At 49.3% G+C, this 12188-nt stretch overlaps 2 protein-coding genes across 2 annotated transcripts in view; one reads left to right on the top strand and one right to left on the bottom strand.

Annotated features, from left to right (window-relative positions):
• Positions 1 to 12188, bottom strand: part of DFFA (DNA fragmentation factor subunit alpha) — a 244621-nt gene that overhangs the window by 213427 nt on the left and 19006 nt on the right. The gene's annotated exons all lie outside the window — the stretch shown is intronic.
• Positions 964 to 10637, top strand: CENPS (centromere protein S). The gene is made up of 5 exons (XM_019461351.2): positions 964 to 1112; positions 3715 to 3838; positions 4708 to 4741; positions 8178 to 8244; positions 10209 to 10637. The coding sequence occupies exons 1-5, from the start codon at positions 1062 to 1064 to the stop codon at positions 10356 to 10358; spliced, it is 426 nt and encodes a 141-aa protein (XP_019316896.2). The 5' UTR covers positions 964 to 1061; the 3' UTR covers positions 10359 to 10637.

Raw genomic sequence — 12188 nt, 5'->3', positions numbered from 1 at the left:
GCTCTGTCTCTGTCTCAAAAATAAATAAACATTAAAAAAATAAATAAATAAAAATAAATGAATCTTAAAAAAAAATAAACACAACCTTAACCCTTACAAAAAGTGTGAGGAGGTCCAAGAAGGCGCTTTTCTCCCTGATGATTGCACCAAGACATTAGAAAATATATAACCAAATTAATTTCCTTTAAAAAAATTAGGGGCCCTGGGGCGACTGGGTGGCTCAGTTGGTTAAGCGTCCAACTCTTGATTTTGGTTCAGGTCATGAGCTCACGGTTCAAGCCCTGCACTGGACTCCGCCCTGATAGTGCAGAGACTGCTTGGGATTCTCGCTCTTTCTCTTCGCCTGTCTCTCTCCCTCTCTCTCTCATAAAGAAGTAAATACATACATACATACATACATACATAAAAATTGGGGGCCCTGGGGCATCTGGCTGGCTCAGTCGTGGAGCACACAACTCTTGACCCTTGCGGCATCCTGAGTTAGAGCCCCATGCTGGGTATAGACATTACTTAAGAAAAAAAAAAAAAAACAATTTTTTTTTTTTAATCGGGGACACTTGCACTGCTGATGAGTGCCTTAGCCTCGGCTGTGTCACCTACTCACTGCGATGCTGAATGGACAGCAATCCAGCATTCGCCTGCGTCTGACTCGGTGACACTACTGTTGGTGACACAGTTACAGAACGTTGGTGGATTCTGCAAGGTCTACGGAGCTTACGGCCCCACGTAACTCACAGTAAAGAGTGCCGCCCGACAACGCTGTCCCTACACACAAGCGTTCTTTTCAAGGGTTCGCGTGAGCCGCGAGCCAGGCGCAGAGCCGAGCGGAGCCAGGGGACCTGGACCGCCAGGTCCCCCCGCGCCTCGAGGCGGGAGCTCGGACCGCTGCGGACCGTTCCCAGAGCGGCCGCCAGGGGGCGCGCGCACACGGCGGCGTGGAACTTCGCGCTTTGTCCCCTCGCGCGGTCCGTCTCCGGGCGCCGCGGCGGGAAATCCGACGGGCTCCTCCCGGCCGCCGCCTCCTACTGCCCTGGCTCGCCTGCCTGGGTCGGCCCGGTGAGATGGAGGAGGACGAGGCGGCCGAGGAGCAGCAGCGATTCTCCTACCAACAGGTACAGGAAAGCCGGGTCCCGGCCAGGCTGCGGGAGGACGGCGTCGAGCTGCTGGAGAGGGAAAGGCCCCGAGGCCTGGCGCTTCTCGGGGCGCGTCCCCCGGGGCGAAGGGCGCGCTCGGGCCGCGTGCGCCTGCGCCAGCTGGGCTGCCGCGGGGGGTGCTGGGAGGCGGTATCCTCGGTAACGCGGGTCCGAGTCGCGCGGCAGCCTTCTTGCCTAGGACAGCCGCAGTCTCCCTTCTCAGGGGTGTTGTGAAGATGGGGTGTGAGCATTTGGAGGGGATTCAGGCCAAGCACGTAGCCCGATGCCCGGCACGTGGCCGCCGTGACGTGCGCGCTCCGTCCTGCAGACGCGGAGACGGCCTGCGAACCTGGGTGCGACGCGGGCAGTGCGGTCCCGGAGCCCATCCTTCCCGGGCGGGTTCCGGTCCCGCCTCCGCAGCCCGAGGGTCGCTTCGGCGCTGCGCGAGCCCCGCTTTCCTGTTTGCAGAATAACAGAGTAACAGTAACCCCCTCCCGGGGGCGGCCCTTCCTCTAATCGGCCCGGGAGTTAGTACGATGGGGCAGGGTCGCGGGAACCTACCGTAAAGCCCAAAAGAGATAAAAAGCCAGAACCAGGGCGGTATCCTCAAAGAGGGGGCACTCAAGAGACTCGAAGGAGCTCAGGGCGCGGGAGTTCCCTCCTGCCAGTGTTACACTTCAGCTGTTTTACCCACCGCCTGCCTTTATTTTGAGAAGTGTAAGATTTCAGGAAAAGTTGGCGAGAATAGTCCACTCTGCAGCCGTATGCTCCCCACCTGGATTCACCAGTTGTTAGCACTTGGCTGTGTTTGCTCCTTTGCTCTCTTTTTTTCTGACTCATTTGAGATATAATCACAGATACCTTGACCCTTTCCCTGTAAGTTTTAATACTTTATAGTATGCTCTCCCGACCACAGGGGTATTCTGCATAATCTCAATGATCACACTCAGCAAATTTAATACGGATAAAATCCTATTATGTAATGTTCGGTCCACCTTTATGTTCCCGGTGTTCCAAAGCAGTTTTTTGTGTTTTTTTTCTAGTGGTCTTTTTTTTATTTCACCCAGGATCCAGTCAAGGAACATAAAGTGCATTTAGTAATCCTGGCTCTGATCTTCCCTGGACGGGTTGGTTCTCCATCCTCTTTTTCCTGACATTGATGGTTTTGAAGAGTCCATTGATGGCAAAGGTGTAGCAGGAGATAAAGTCTTTGAGAAGGGAGCTGGCCTTTCCATTTTTGTATTCTCAGCCCCGAGTACAGAGGCTGGTTCTCAGTGCCCAATAAAGAACCAGAGGCTGGTTCTGCGTGCTGACGAGATGAGTAAGGCTGCAGAGCTGGGCTGAGAAATTGGTGAGCAGGTTGAAGATCCCACCATTCATTGAACCAGCTGTTCTTGGCACTAGGTAGGTGGATGGTAGTGAACAAAACAGACAGGGTCGTGCCCTTGAGGAATTTAGGGTCTAGTGGGTTAGCGTGTGCAGCATTGCAGAAGGCAGTTGGCCCCATCCAAGAGGCGTACAGAAGGAGGAGAGACATTAAAAAACTTCTTGGAATGTTCGGAAGGCTTCCTGTCCTGTTCCCCGAACCTCCCCTGCCTCACGCATACCTAAAAAAGATGACCTGGGAAGGTCTTTATCCCTCCCCGGGTGATGGTCCCTTTGTCTCCTGCCAAAGGCCTCCACTTCCTAGTCTTGTGACCTCTGAAACTAAGGAAGGTAGTTGCCCTTGCTTATCTGCCTGGCCTCTACCTGGTTCCCGGGTCCTCGGTCCTCGACCTGTGTTTCTGCGGTTCCTCCTCATCTTGTCTCAACTGTGAACACTTGCTGGTAGGGTTGATGCTGTCTTGGCTTCAGCTGTCCCCATGTCCAGTTCAGTTCTGTCTCCACCATAGAGGAGCACACCTAGGGGCTCAAGAAGTTTGCTGACATGAGACTGAGATCTTGGCTTTGTTTTGCTTCTTTGCTCCTCTGCATGGGAAAGATATGTTACTCAGTATCTAAAAGGGCTGCTAAGGGGCAGTGAGGGTCCTGGCGAGGTGGGCCAGCAAGCCAACAAATCAAAGGAGGCTCAGACGTGCCCGCACAGGCCTTTCCCAGCCAGTCCTGAGCGTTTGTCTTTTGTCACACGCAGGCCCGGGGCTGGCAGAGACTGGCCGCAGGGGGATGGCACCGCCTCCTTTTTCGCTTGATTAACCCCTGTCTGGTTTTCCGTTGTTCCTCAAACAGCTGGCATGGGCCTTTACTCAGTAGGAACGTGGTCCCTGTTCGTGGACTACCCGAGTCAAGTCATGCAGATACTTTGCAAGTGCGAGTCCGACTTTTCTCCCCACTGACCTGCCATTGTAATTCCTTATCTTTACTTGACCTAAATCATAACCATTAACTAGGAAGTAATGTTTCTACAAGCCACACTCCAGAGGGCCTCATTAATTTATTAGTACACTTGAAAAGTCACTCAGCCATTATGGAAAGTGCTGAAGGAGGGAAGCGCAGCAGACCCTCTCCTTGGTCTTAACTTTCCAAGATGTGCGAAGCTCTTCTTTGCAGCCTTACCCATGAAGTATTTTGATTTTCGCTTCAGAGGCTAAAAGCAGCCGTTCACTACACCGTTGGGTGTCTTTGCGAGGAAGTTGCGTCGGACAGAGAGATTCGGTTCAGCAAACAAACCATTGCGGCCATCTCGGAGCTGACTTTCCGGCAGTGCGGTAGGAAGCCATGGCCTTCCTGTAGGTGTAGAGGCATCCCGGAAGTTGCTTTTGCCTGGGAGAGACGTGTGGGGGGGTGCCCTGGCTCGTCATCCCAACAGATGGAGAACGTGGTCATCAGGCATTATTCGTGAGACAGTTCTTTGCCGTAAAATTCAGATATTTTATGAAAAGAACTTTTTTTTTTTCCCTGTTACCTAACACTGGGTATTAACACCTTTGTTTTATTTTTTAAACTGCCTGGAACATTAGACATTCAATTTTTTACCTCATTGCTTTATAACATTTTTTTTTTTTAATTTTTTTTTTTCAACGTTTTTTATTTATTTTTGGGACAGAGAGAGACAGAGCATGAACGGGGGAGGGGCAGAGAGAGAGGGAGACACAGAATCGGAAACAGGCTCCAAGCTCCGAGCCATCAGCCCAGAGCCTGACGCGGGGCTCGAACTCACGGACCGCGAGATCGTGACCTGGCTGAAGTCGGACGCTTAACCGACTGCGCCACCCAGGCGCCCCTACTTTATAACATTTTTATGTCCACCATGCCATGGTTTATTTGACAGCCGGGCTTATGACATTGGTATCTGCTTGACGTTAGAGAAAATTAATGTCCTCTCTAGCCCTAACTTGTAGCCAAATTTAAGATTAAGGGCCAGTTTCACGGAAGGAAGGGTGTAGCCACAATACCCCAATTATGACAAGGAGGCCACAACGAATAAAACTGCTAAAGGCTCCGGAGATGCCTCCTCTCGCCTTTTAAAGGGCTTGTGGCATTAGTCACTGTGCCAAACGTCCCGAAGTTCCACTTTCCCTCCTTCTGAAATAAGATTGAGATCAGGGTAGCTAAAGCACATCTTTTTCTCTTTCAGAAAATTTCGCCAAAGACCTCGAAATGTTTGCAAGGTGGGTAAAGAGGCCGGTTCTCTGATGCTGTGTGCATTTACACGCCATTTGTACTCTCCACCTGCTGCTGTGTTTCAGGCGAGCTGTATGCAGTCTGTGTGTGCGTGTGGATTTTCTGGAGGCTCATCTCTAGTCATGATTCTGCAAGAATATCACATCCGCTTTAATCACGTCCATTCAGACTTGATTTGGCCTTTTTTTGGTTATGTCTTCCAAGCACTTTTTGTGCAAGAACCAGAGCCGTTCATTTGGCGGCTACAAAGCAGCCCCGGACGGTCAATGTGCAGGGTGTGTGTGCTTTGCAGAACGCTTCCGCGGGACGGTGCGCGAGGGACCACGGCGCCCGACACCCACCCCGTCAGCCTGGCATTCACCGCCTTTGTCACCAGCGAGACATCCGCTCCCTGAAAAGCGGGTGATTTGCTCTCAGCTGGTAAGCTTTGGCTTTTACAGGTGATTTACGCTCATCTCTTCAATTAGGACCTCAGGTAATTGAAAACAATTGGCGAGGAATTGCTTTTATGAAGCAGTTTGAATGACTGAGGCCGGAAAGGGCTAGAGCTTTCTAATTTGCTAGCACTTCTGAGTTGGTGCCAGCCTCTTCCATACCCGGCGCTTTTCACCTTGCTCCCGTTAGCTCTGTGTTGCTCGGGTGAATATTTTGAATGAATTAAAGCAGTAGGTTCTTGGAGGGCAGACTCTAAATCTTTCCCATCCCTACGTGTAGGAGTCCCTAAAAACCGCTTAGCATCTTCGGCTTGGCCAACAGGGCTAAGATCATATTATGGAATAGTCATAGCTCATGTGGTTTATTCTTTGTTAATACGGGTGGTGGCCCCTTTCATGGCGCCCATTATCTCCCGTCCCCCGCCCGCAGCCCCCTCGTCTCCTGTGACACCCATTTATCACCTTTCCTTGCCATTTCTTTCCTTTTTTTTTAAATACAACTTCTTTTTATTACAAAGGGTGGCACAAAAAGGTAAATAAGTAAGCAAATGAGTATTTAATTTGAACATGAAGATTATCGATAGAGAGTAGGGTTTCTCTGCCTCAGCACCGTTGACAATTTGCACCAGATCATTCTGGGTTGTGGTGGGGACTGTCCTGTGCATAGTAGGGTGTTCATTGGCTCCTCTGACCTCTCTCTGGTAGATGCCCGTAGCGCGGCCCCCCGTTGTGACTTTTCTTGCCATTTCTGTGTTCCCTGTGGGAAAAGACCACGAACGTTTTTAGCTGCTTCTATAAAATACTAGACATAAAAACGAAATTGGAAATATTTAGCATTGTAGTACATTGAGCTTTCAGGCACTCTGTGTTTTTATCATTACATCAAGAGGTTGATTTTCGGGGCGCCCGGCTGGCTCCCTGGTGGAGAGGGTGACTCTTGGTCTCGGGGTTGTAAGCTCGAAGCCCCATGCTGGTGGCTCTTAATAATAAGCTTAAAAATAAGCTCTTAATAAAAAAATGTCAGGGGAAGGACTCCCTAACTCTAACCATGCTTTAAAAAAAAAAAAAAAAAAAGAGGTTGATTTTCTTTTGCTGGGTACTTGGTGAAAGGGGGGAGAGTGTTGTGTTTGTCACTTAGACCGGGAGCTCCCCAGGGAAGGACATCATGTAAGTCGAGGGGTCTGGGTAAAGGCTCTCACGCTGTTCTTGTCTAAGTGAGCGCGGCAGAGACGTACTGAGCAGGAGGTGCCTCACCTTCCGCGTCTCTGAGAGTGTCCCACAGCATGCTGCACGCTCCCGCCACCCTCTGAACCCTGAGCCGACGCAAGTGCAGATTTTCTTTGAAGACTCGGCCTTTGTCTTAATTTCACACTGATCTTCATAATGTTTCAGTTTGCCGTCATAAAAAAAAAAAAATCCTGTTTTAAAGTTTATCATGGGATGAAATTGATATTCCCAGAAGGTTAGCTTCGTTTATCCTGTGGCTTTGTATTTTCCCCGTGGCCACTGTCTTCTAGAACTGTGAGCACCACAGAGTCAAAGGGTCTGTTTCAGGCCAGCCTAAGTAGTCTAAATAGGCTGGCTGGGAACTTAAGCGGTATTTGTAACATTGTTTCTCTGAGAAAATAGTGCCTACATTTGAAATAGTTTGCCTGTAAACTTTGGCAAGTTATCTCACAATTTAAGTTGTGAGTTTCCTTTATTTAGCTTCGCAATCTCTAGTCACCTCATATTGTCAATGTGTTAAAGATGTAACATCTTGAAGAAGATAGATACTGGACAGTGAATAAATTCTAGGAAGACTTTGGGAATAGTCTTTACAACCCGTGTCGCTAAAAGTGTCATATGAAACGTCGCTTTGTAATCTTCTCTGGAGTAGTTTTCTGGAGTCAGAGGTTTGATTTAGGAGAGTCTCTGATGTGCAGCGGCCGCCATCGGATATACCTGCCCCCACCCCCCAACCCATTTAGGGAAGTGGTAACTTTCAGGTGGTGCCAGCTAACTGGCGGAGTAGTGGGGGGGGGGGGGGGTCGGCGTCCTGGTGCTTGCGGCCCGCTAACTAGAGGTCGTCTCCTGGAGTGACACCGTCGGCAGAGGCGGCCGTGATGAGATGACGCTTGATGTTTGCACATTTAGCAGGAATGGGGGGTTCGGCCAGATACAGAGTAGAATTTCCATGTGAGTTTATCGTTAGCGGCGCGGGTACCCAGCGAGGACGCTGCGTGTGCTCGTTGTTCGGGACACGCGCCTACTTGTTCCTGTGTACACACTTTCTCCTTATTTTTGGAGGAAGTTGGAAATGGCAAGAAGGGGTGTAACCAGAGCAGTAGGTTATTGACTGGAGCTTATCAGACCTGTCCGCTTTACCTGTTGAAGCCAAGATCCGAGGACTGGAATGAGAATTGGAGTCCAAGCTGTGAGCAAGACACAGACTCCAGTTGACAGGACGTTCTTTGTTCTAGCCAGGCTATCGTGGGGGGAGCGCGGTACCTCCCTGGTGGGGAGTGGGGTATTAGGGGACATCCGTGTGAGCTTTTTCCTGTGATTTCACCCTTGGAGAAGAGCCTCGGGAACTTGTACCTTTTCTTTGTTCTTCTACTTAGTGTCTGTTTAGGCGTAGGCAATCTTTGTGTCGTGAGACTGTGCCGTTTTCTCTTTCCACTGAAAGTGTGCACGTATGTGCTGCTTGCTCTTTCTGTGGTGTTCACTGTGACCATGGTGCTCAAGCAAGTCCCTGCTCAGGCACCCGGGGCCTCAGGCGGAGGTGGACAGATGGGCTTCTGTTTTCCTTAGTCTCTTTATTTAATTGGTGTCTTGGCTAAGTCACTTCACTCGTTTTTATGTCATGGTTGCTTAATGCATTTAATTTAAAAAGATGGGCTACTTAGAGATCCTTGCTGGTTTGGACTCTGACCATGAACTTTTGGGTTTCATCAAAACTTGAAATGGTACTAAACATTTTGGTGAATTGTTCCTGCCCTTTCTACAGACACGCAAAAAGAAGCACAATTAACACGGAAGATGTGAAGCTCTTAGCCAGGAGGAGTAATTCACTGGTGAGAGATGGATTTCTTTCCTCACTCCCCTTTCCCATCAGAATACATTATTCCCAATTAATCACTTGCAGCCATGAAGCGATTCCCCAGGGCACCTTGCATGAAAAACGAGAGATGGTTGAACCATTCAGGCCTGCCCGTAATTTATAGTCTCTCTTTCATCATGATGGATCTCGCTAAGCCAATTTGGAATTTTCTAATCAGCACTCTCTGGGTTTCATAATTTGCCTTTTTCGTAACATCTCAAAACTTTGGCCCTGCCTTTCATTTACAGCATGATGTCAGAGACAGACCCCAGGCTAGAGTGTGTGGAGACAGTTCCATTACGGTGCCCGCAAGTCTGATGGGCCAGGTATGGAAGGAGTGTCCGTACAGCTGGGACGGGCAGAAAACTGAGCACGTTGTCTGTCTTTTCAAAGAAATCTAGAAGTCATCTCGACCAGGCCCTCATTTTACAGGTGATGCTGTGATCATCCCAGGCCAGTGGCCCGGGGCAGATCCAGGGCATCTGTGAGGTTTTATGACCTAGTTTAATTCCCGCAGTAAAAATACTTTACTGTGAGCTCCACCAGGGCGGGGGTTTTTATCTCTGCTCCATCTGCCGTGCCTAGAATAGAGCCTGGCGCACAGCAGGTGCTCGGCAAGTAGTTGTCGAATGAGTTTGTATAGCAGTTGACAGTTTACAGGGGACTTTTATAGATGTTATTTTACATGTATTATTTAAACCTCACAACCACCCTCTGAGGGTCTTTAAGAACAGGATTTATTAGCCCGTTTTTACAGGGGAGGCAGCTGGAGTTCAGTAACTTCCCAGAGCTGAAAACAAAGCTCTCTGGTTGATAGCTGAGCCCTAACCTTCTGGCCCAGGATCTAGCGCTGTTTCTACCCGGCTCTCTTTTCCCCCTCTGCTCTTCTAATATTCTCTCTTTAAAGTTTAAGTCAAGGTTAAAGATGATGTGATCCCTAAGGAAAATAGCTAAGGTGACTGGCGGTGCTGTGTGTCAGTGGCAAGGACGCTCCTCTCTGTCCGTAAATTCGGTGCGGGTCAGAGCTGTTCGTGGTCTGTTTCAGTGGGCAGTTTCTACCTTTTGCAAAGGACTGGTCAGTGCCAGTCACCTTAGAATATTAATTGGGACGTTATCTGTTTATTGCACATTTGTTTACCTGCAAATATTATTTTTATTTTGGACTCTTAATTTTTTATTTCATCTGACAGGGTTACAGCTAAATTTAGGCATTTGACGAAATGCTCCCGGAGGGCAGGGACCCCGTGTTCTTTCTGTACCTTCTGCCCCTACTATCTGGTGCATAGTAGCACTCAGTAATGTTAGTTGGCTACATTTAGGGGGGTGTTGGCTGTACTGGAGTTGGTGTAGAGTATATTTAGGACTGGCGTGCCTTCTGCAAGTTCCACTTTTTTTTTTTTAATGTTTGTTTATTTATTTTGGGGTGGGGAGGGGCAGAAGGGGAGAGAGAGAGAGAATCCGAAGCAGGCTCTGGGCTGAGTGGAGGGGCTCAATCCCACAACCGTGAGATCATGACCTGAGCCGAAATCAAGAGTTGGACGCTCAACTGACTGAGCTACTCAGGCGCCCCAAGTTCCACATTTTAACTCTTCTGATTATTCAAGGAGCTCCTTCCTACCTGTTTGGTAGGAGTATGGGCAGCAATCGGTTGATTTTTCTAGTTGATTACTTCTTCCAGAAAAAATGGAAGGAATGTAACCTAGGCTTGTTTCACTCTAGGAATGTAACCCAGGCTTTCACTCTAAGGAATGTAACCCGGGCTTTTCCACCCAGATTCTTAGGGTGGGAGTGGTTGGGAGGGATGTAGATTCCCACTGCCTCCCCCAGACTTATAAAATGGCACAACCAGATAATGTATTTCTTCCTCCCTTCCTCCTTCCTTCCTCCTCCTTCCTCCCTTCCCCTTTCTTCCTTCCTTCCTTCCTTCCTTCCTCCCAGCTAAAATACATCACAGAGAAAAGCGAAGAGCTTGCACAGTTTAACTCAGAACAAAGAGCAAAAAAGAAGAAGAAATTAGAGGAAGAAAACCAAAAACCAGTGGAGCCAGCAGAGGCTGCAGCAGCAAAAAAGGACAATTCGAGTCTGTAGCTGTCGCTGGCAAAGGCAGCCTTCAGCAGGGAGGTTGCCAAGAGCTTGCGTTGCCACAAAGGGGTTTTCCAAGGGGTCAGTAGAGATTAAAATAAAAAGGCTAAGAGGCTTGCTGGGCTGCTTTCTCAGAGTCATTGGCTGCCAAAGCTGGTGTCAAAGAGACCGGAAACTCTCCAGCGAAATACTCCCGTCTCTCACCCTCCACTAACACGGGAGGGTTTGAGTGGCAAAGATTGGAAGCTGTATCTGTTGCTAATAAAATTGTGTCAGCAGCTTAAATGTAGTCCATTTTTTCAAGCAAAAATGTTATTCTTTGTCATTTTTCAGGCTGACAGTCCCTGAAAGATGAATACAGCTCTATTTAGTCCTTTTGACCACCAATATAGCTTTTAAACCTGGGTCACTTGTGACCACAAGGTAAATGTGATATTTGGAAATTGTCTGCGTTACTTTTTACAGATGATTTTCTCCAGAACACACTTGATGCAGCTTTTCTCTGGGTTATTTTGTAATTGAACTATGGTTCTGTGGGCCGGAAGTTTTGCTGGAGAGGAAAACCTGGGCTCTTCCCAAACACTTCCGTGTGTCGTGCTCTGGGTCAGTCTGTGAGGGCTGGTCCTCCCAGGGGCCCGGTTCTGCTGTCTTCTCTCCGGGGTGTCTGGGAGGCCCAGGGTGCACATTTCCCCCCACGGGGCAAGAGGGGGAAGAGGAGGGGCAGCGTTTGCAGAGGCCGTTCTGTGCACCAGGCTGCCCTGGAGGCTTCCCATAGGACGTCACCGCATTTTCACAGCCTTATCAGTGTGGATCTCATTATCCCCATTTTACTGACATGCAGACCGAGGCTCGAAGAGGTCAGCCAGCTGCCCTGCTCTACGGATCAGAGGCAGTGTTCACACTGGGGGTGCTGACTAAAGAGGGGGCAAGAGAGATCAGGACACGCGTTCTGGATAGAATTTATACCACCCGTACTAAATATGAGCAAAAGACACCCCAAAGTTTGGCTCTCAAGGGGCGGTGGCGGGCTGTGGTCACAGCAAAGCACTGAAATCAAGCTTCTCGGCATCAGGCTCTGCAAAGGACGAATTATTTCATTTCTGGAAACGACTGTGTGTCACGTCGGAGAAAAGGGAATCCTAAAGCGTTCCATCCTTAGGTCGCATTCCCTCCCGGATCCGTATGTGAGCAGCTTCATTTCCGGAGAAGCTCTCTGGAACTGTACGTCAGGAGAGGTCAGACACCGGATGCCATGGACTTTCCAGAAGTCCGCAGACTTGGATTTGCATCCTGGGTTTGCAACTCTAGTGGCCGTGTGACATTCTGTGGCTTTGTGTTCGAGTGCAGTAGGGTCCCCTGTACCTTGCAGCGAGGTTGTACGTGACAGGAAGAGGAAGGGGGCAGCACTGTTACTGTGGGTCTCGTGTTTATGGATTTCTGTAGCTCTCGAAACCCGGGACGCTCACGATTGGAAGTGGTGAACTCTGTGCGCCACGGGCGTCCTGTCTCTGGTTACAGGCTTGGAGAGGGCACCTGGGGGCTGGCATGGGTGTTTTGATGGGAAATTTTCTAGCCAGATTGTAAAATTGACTTGATGTTCACGTAATCTTTTGGTTTATTTCACATCTTTAACCTGCTTATACTGCAGGTGAGTACATTTTTCAGGGCTCGCGACACAGGAGTCGACAGACTTTGTAAAGAAGAGCTGACTCCATTTCCTGTGTTCTCTTGAGCTGTCTCTTCTCCACTGCATGTTAGATGGGGTCTTGTTGACTCTGGAATGTCCAAAGCGATGTCAGTCATCCTGTGTGAGTCCATCTTTGGGGACACGTGGCA

This window comes from Panthera pardus, unplaced genomic scaffold, assembly GCF_024362965.1.
Source record: "Panthera pardus isolate Hobbes unplaced genomic scaffold, ASM2436296v1 HiC_scaffold_11, whole genome shotgun sequence".
Taxonomy (NCBI): domain Eukaryota; kingdom Metazoa; phylum Chordata; class Mammalia; order Carnivora; family Felidae; genus Panthera; species Panthera pardus.
Note: the sequence above shows the minus strand (reverse complement) of the source record. Positions and strands in the feature narration are given on the sequence as shown.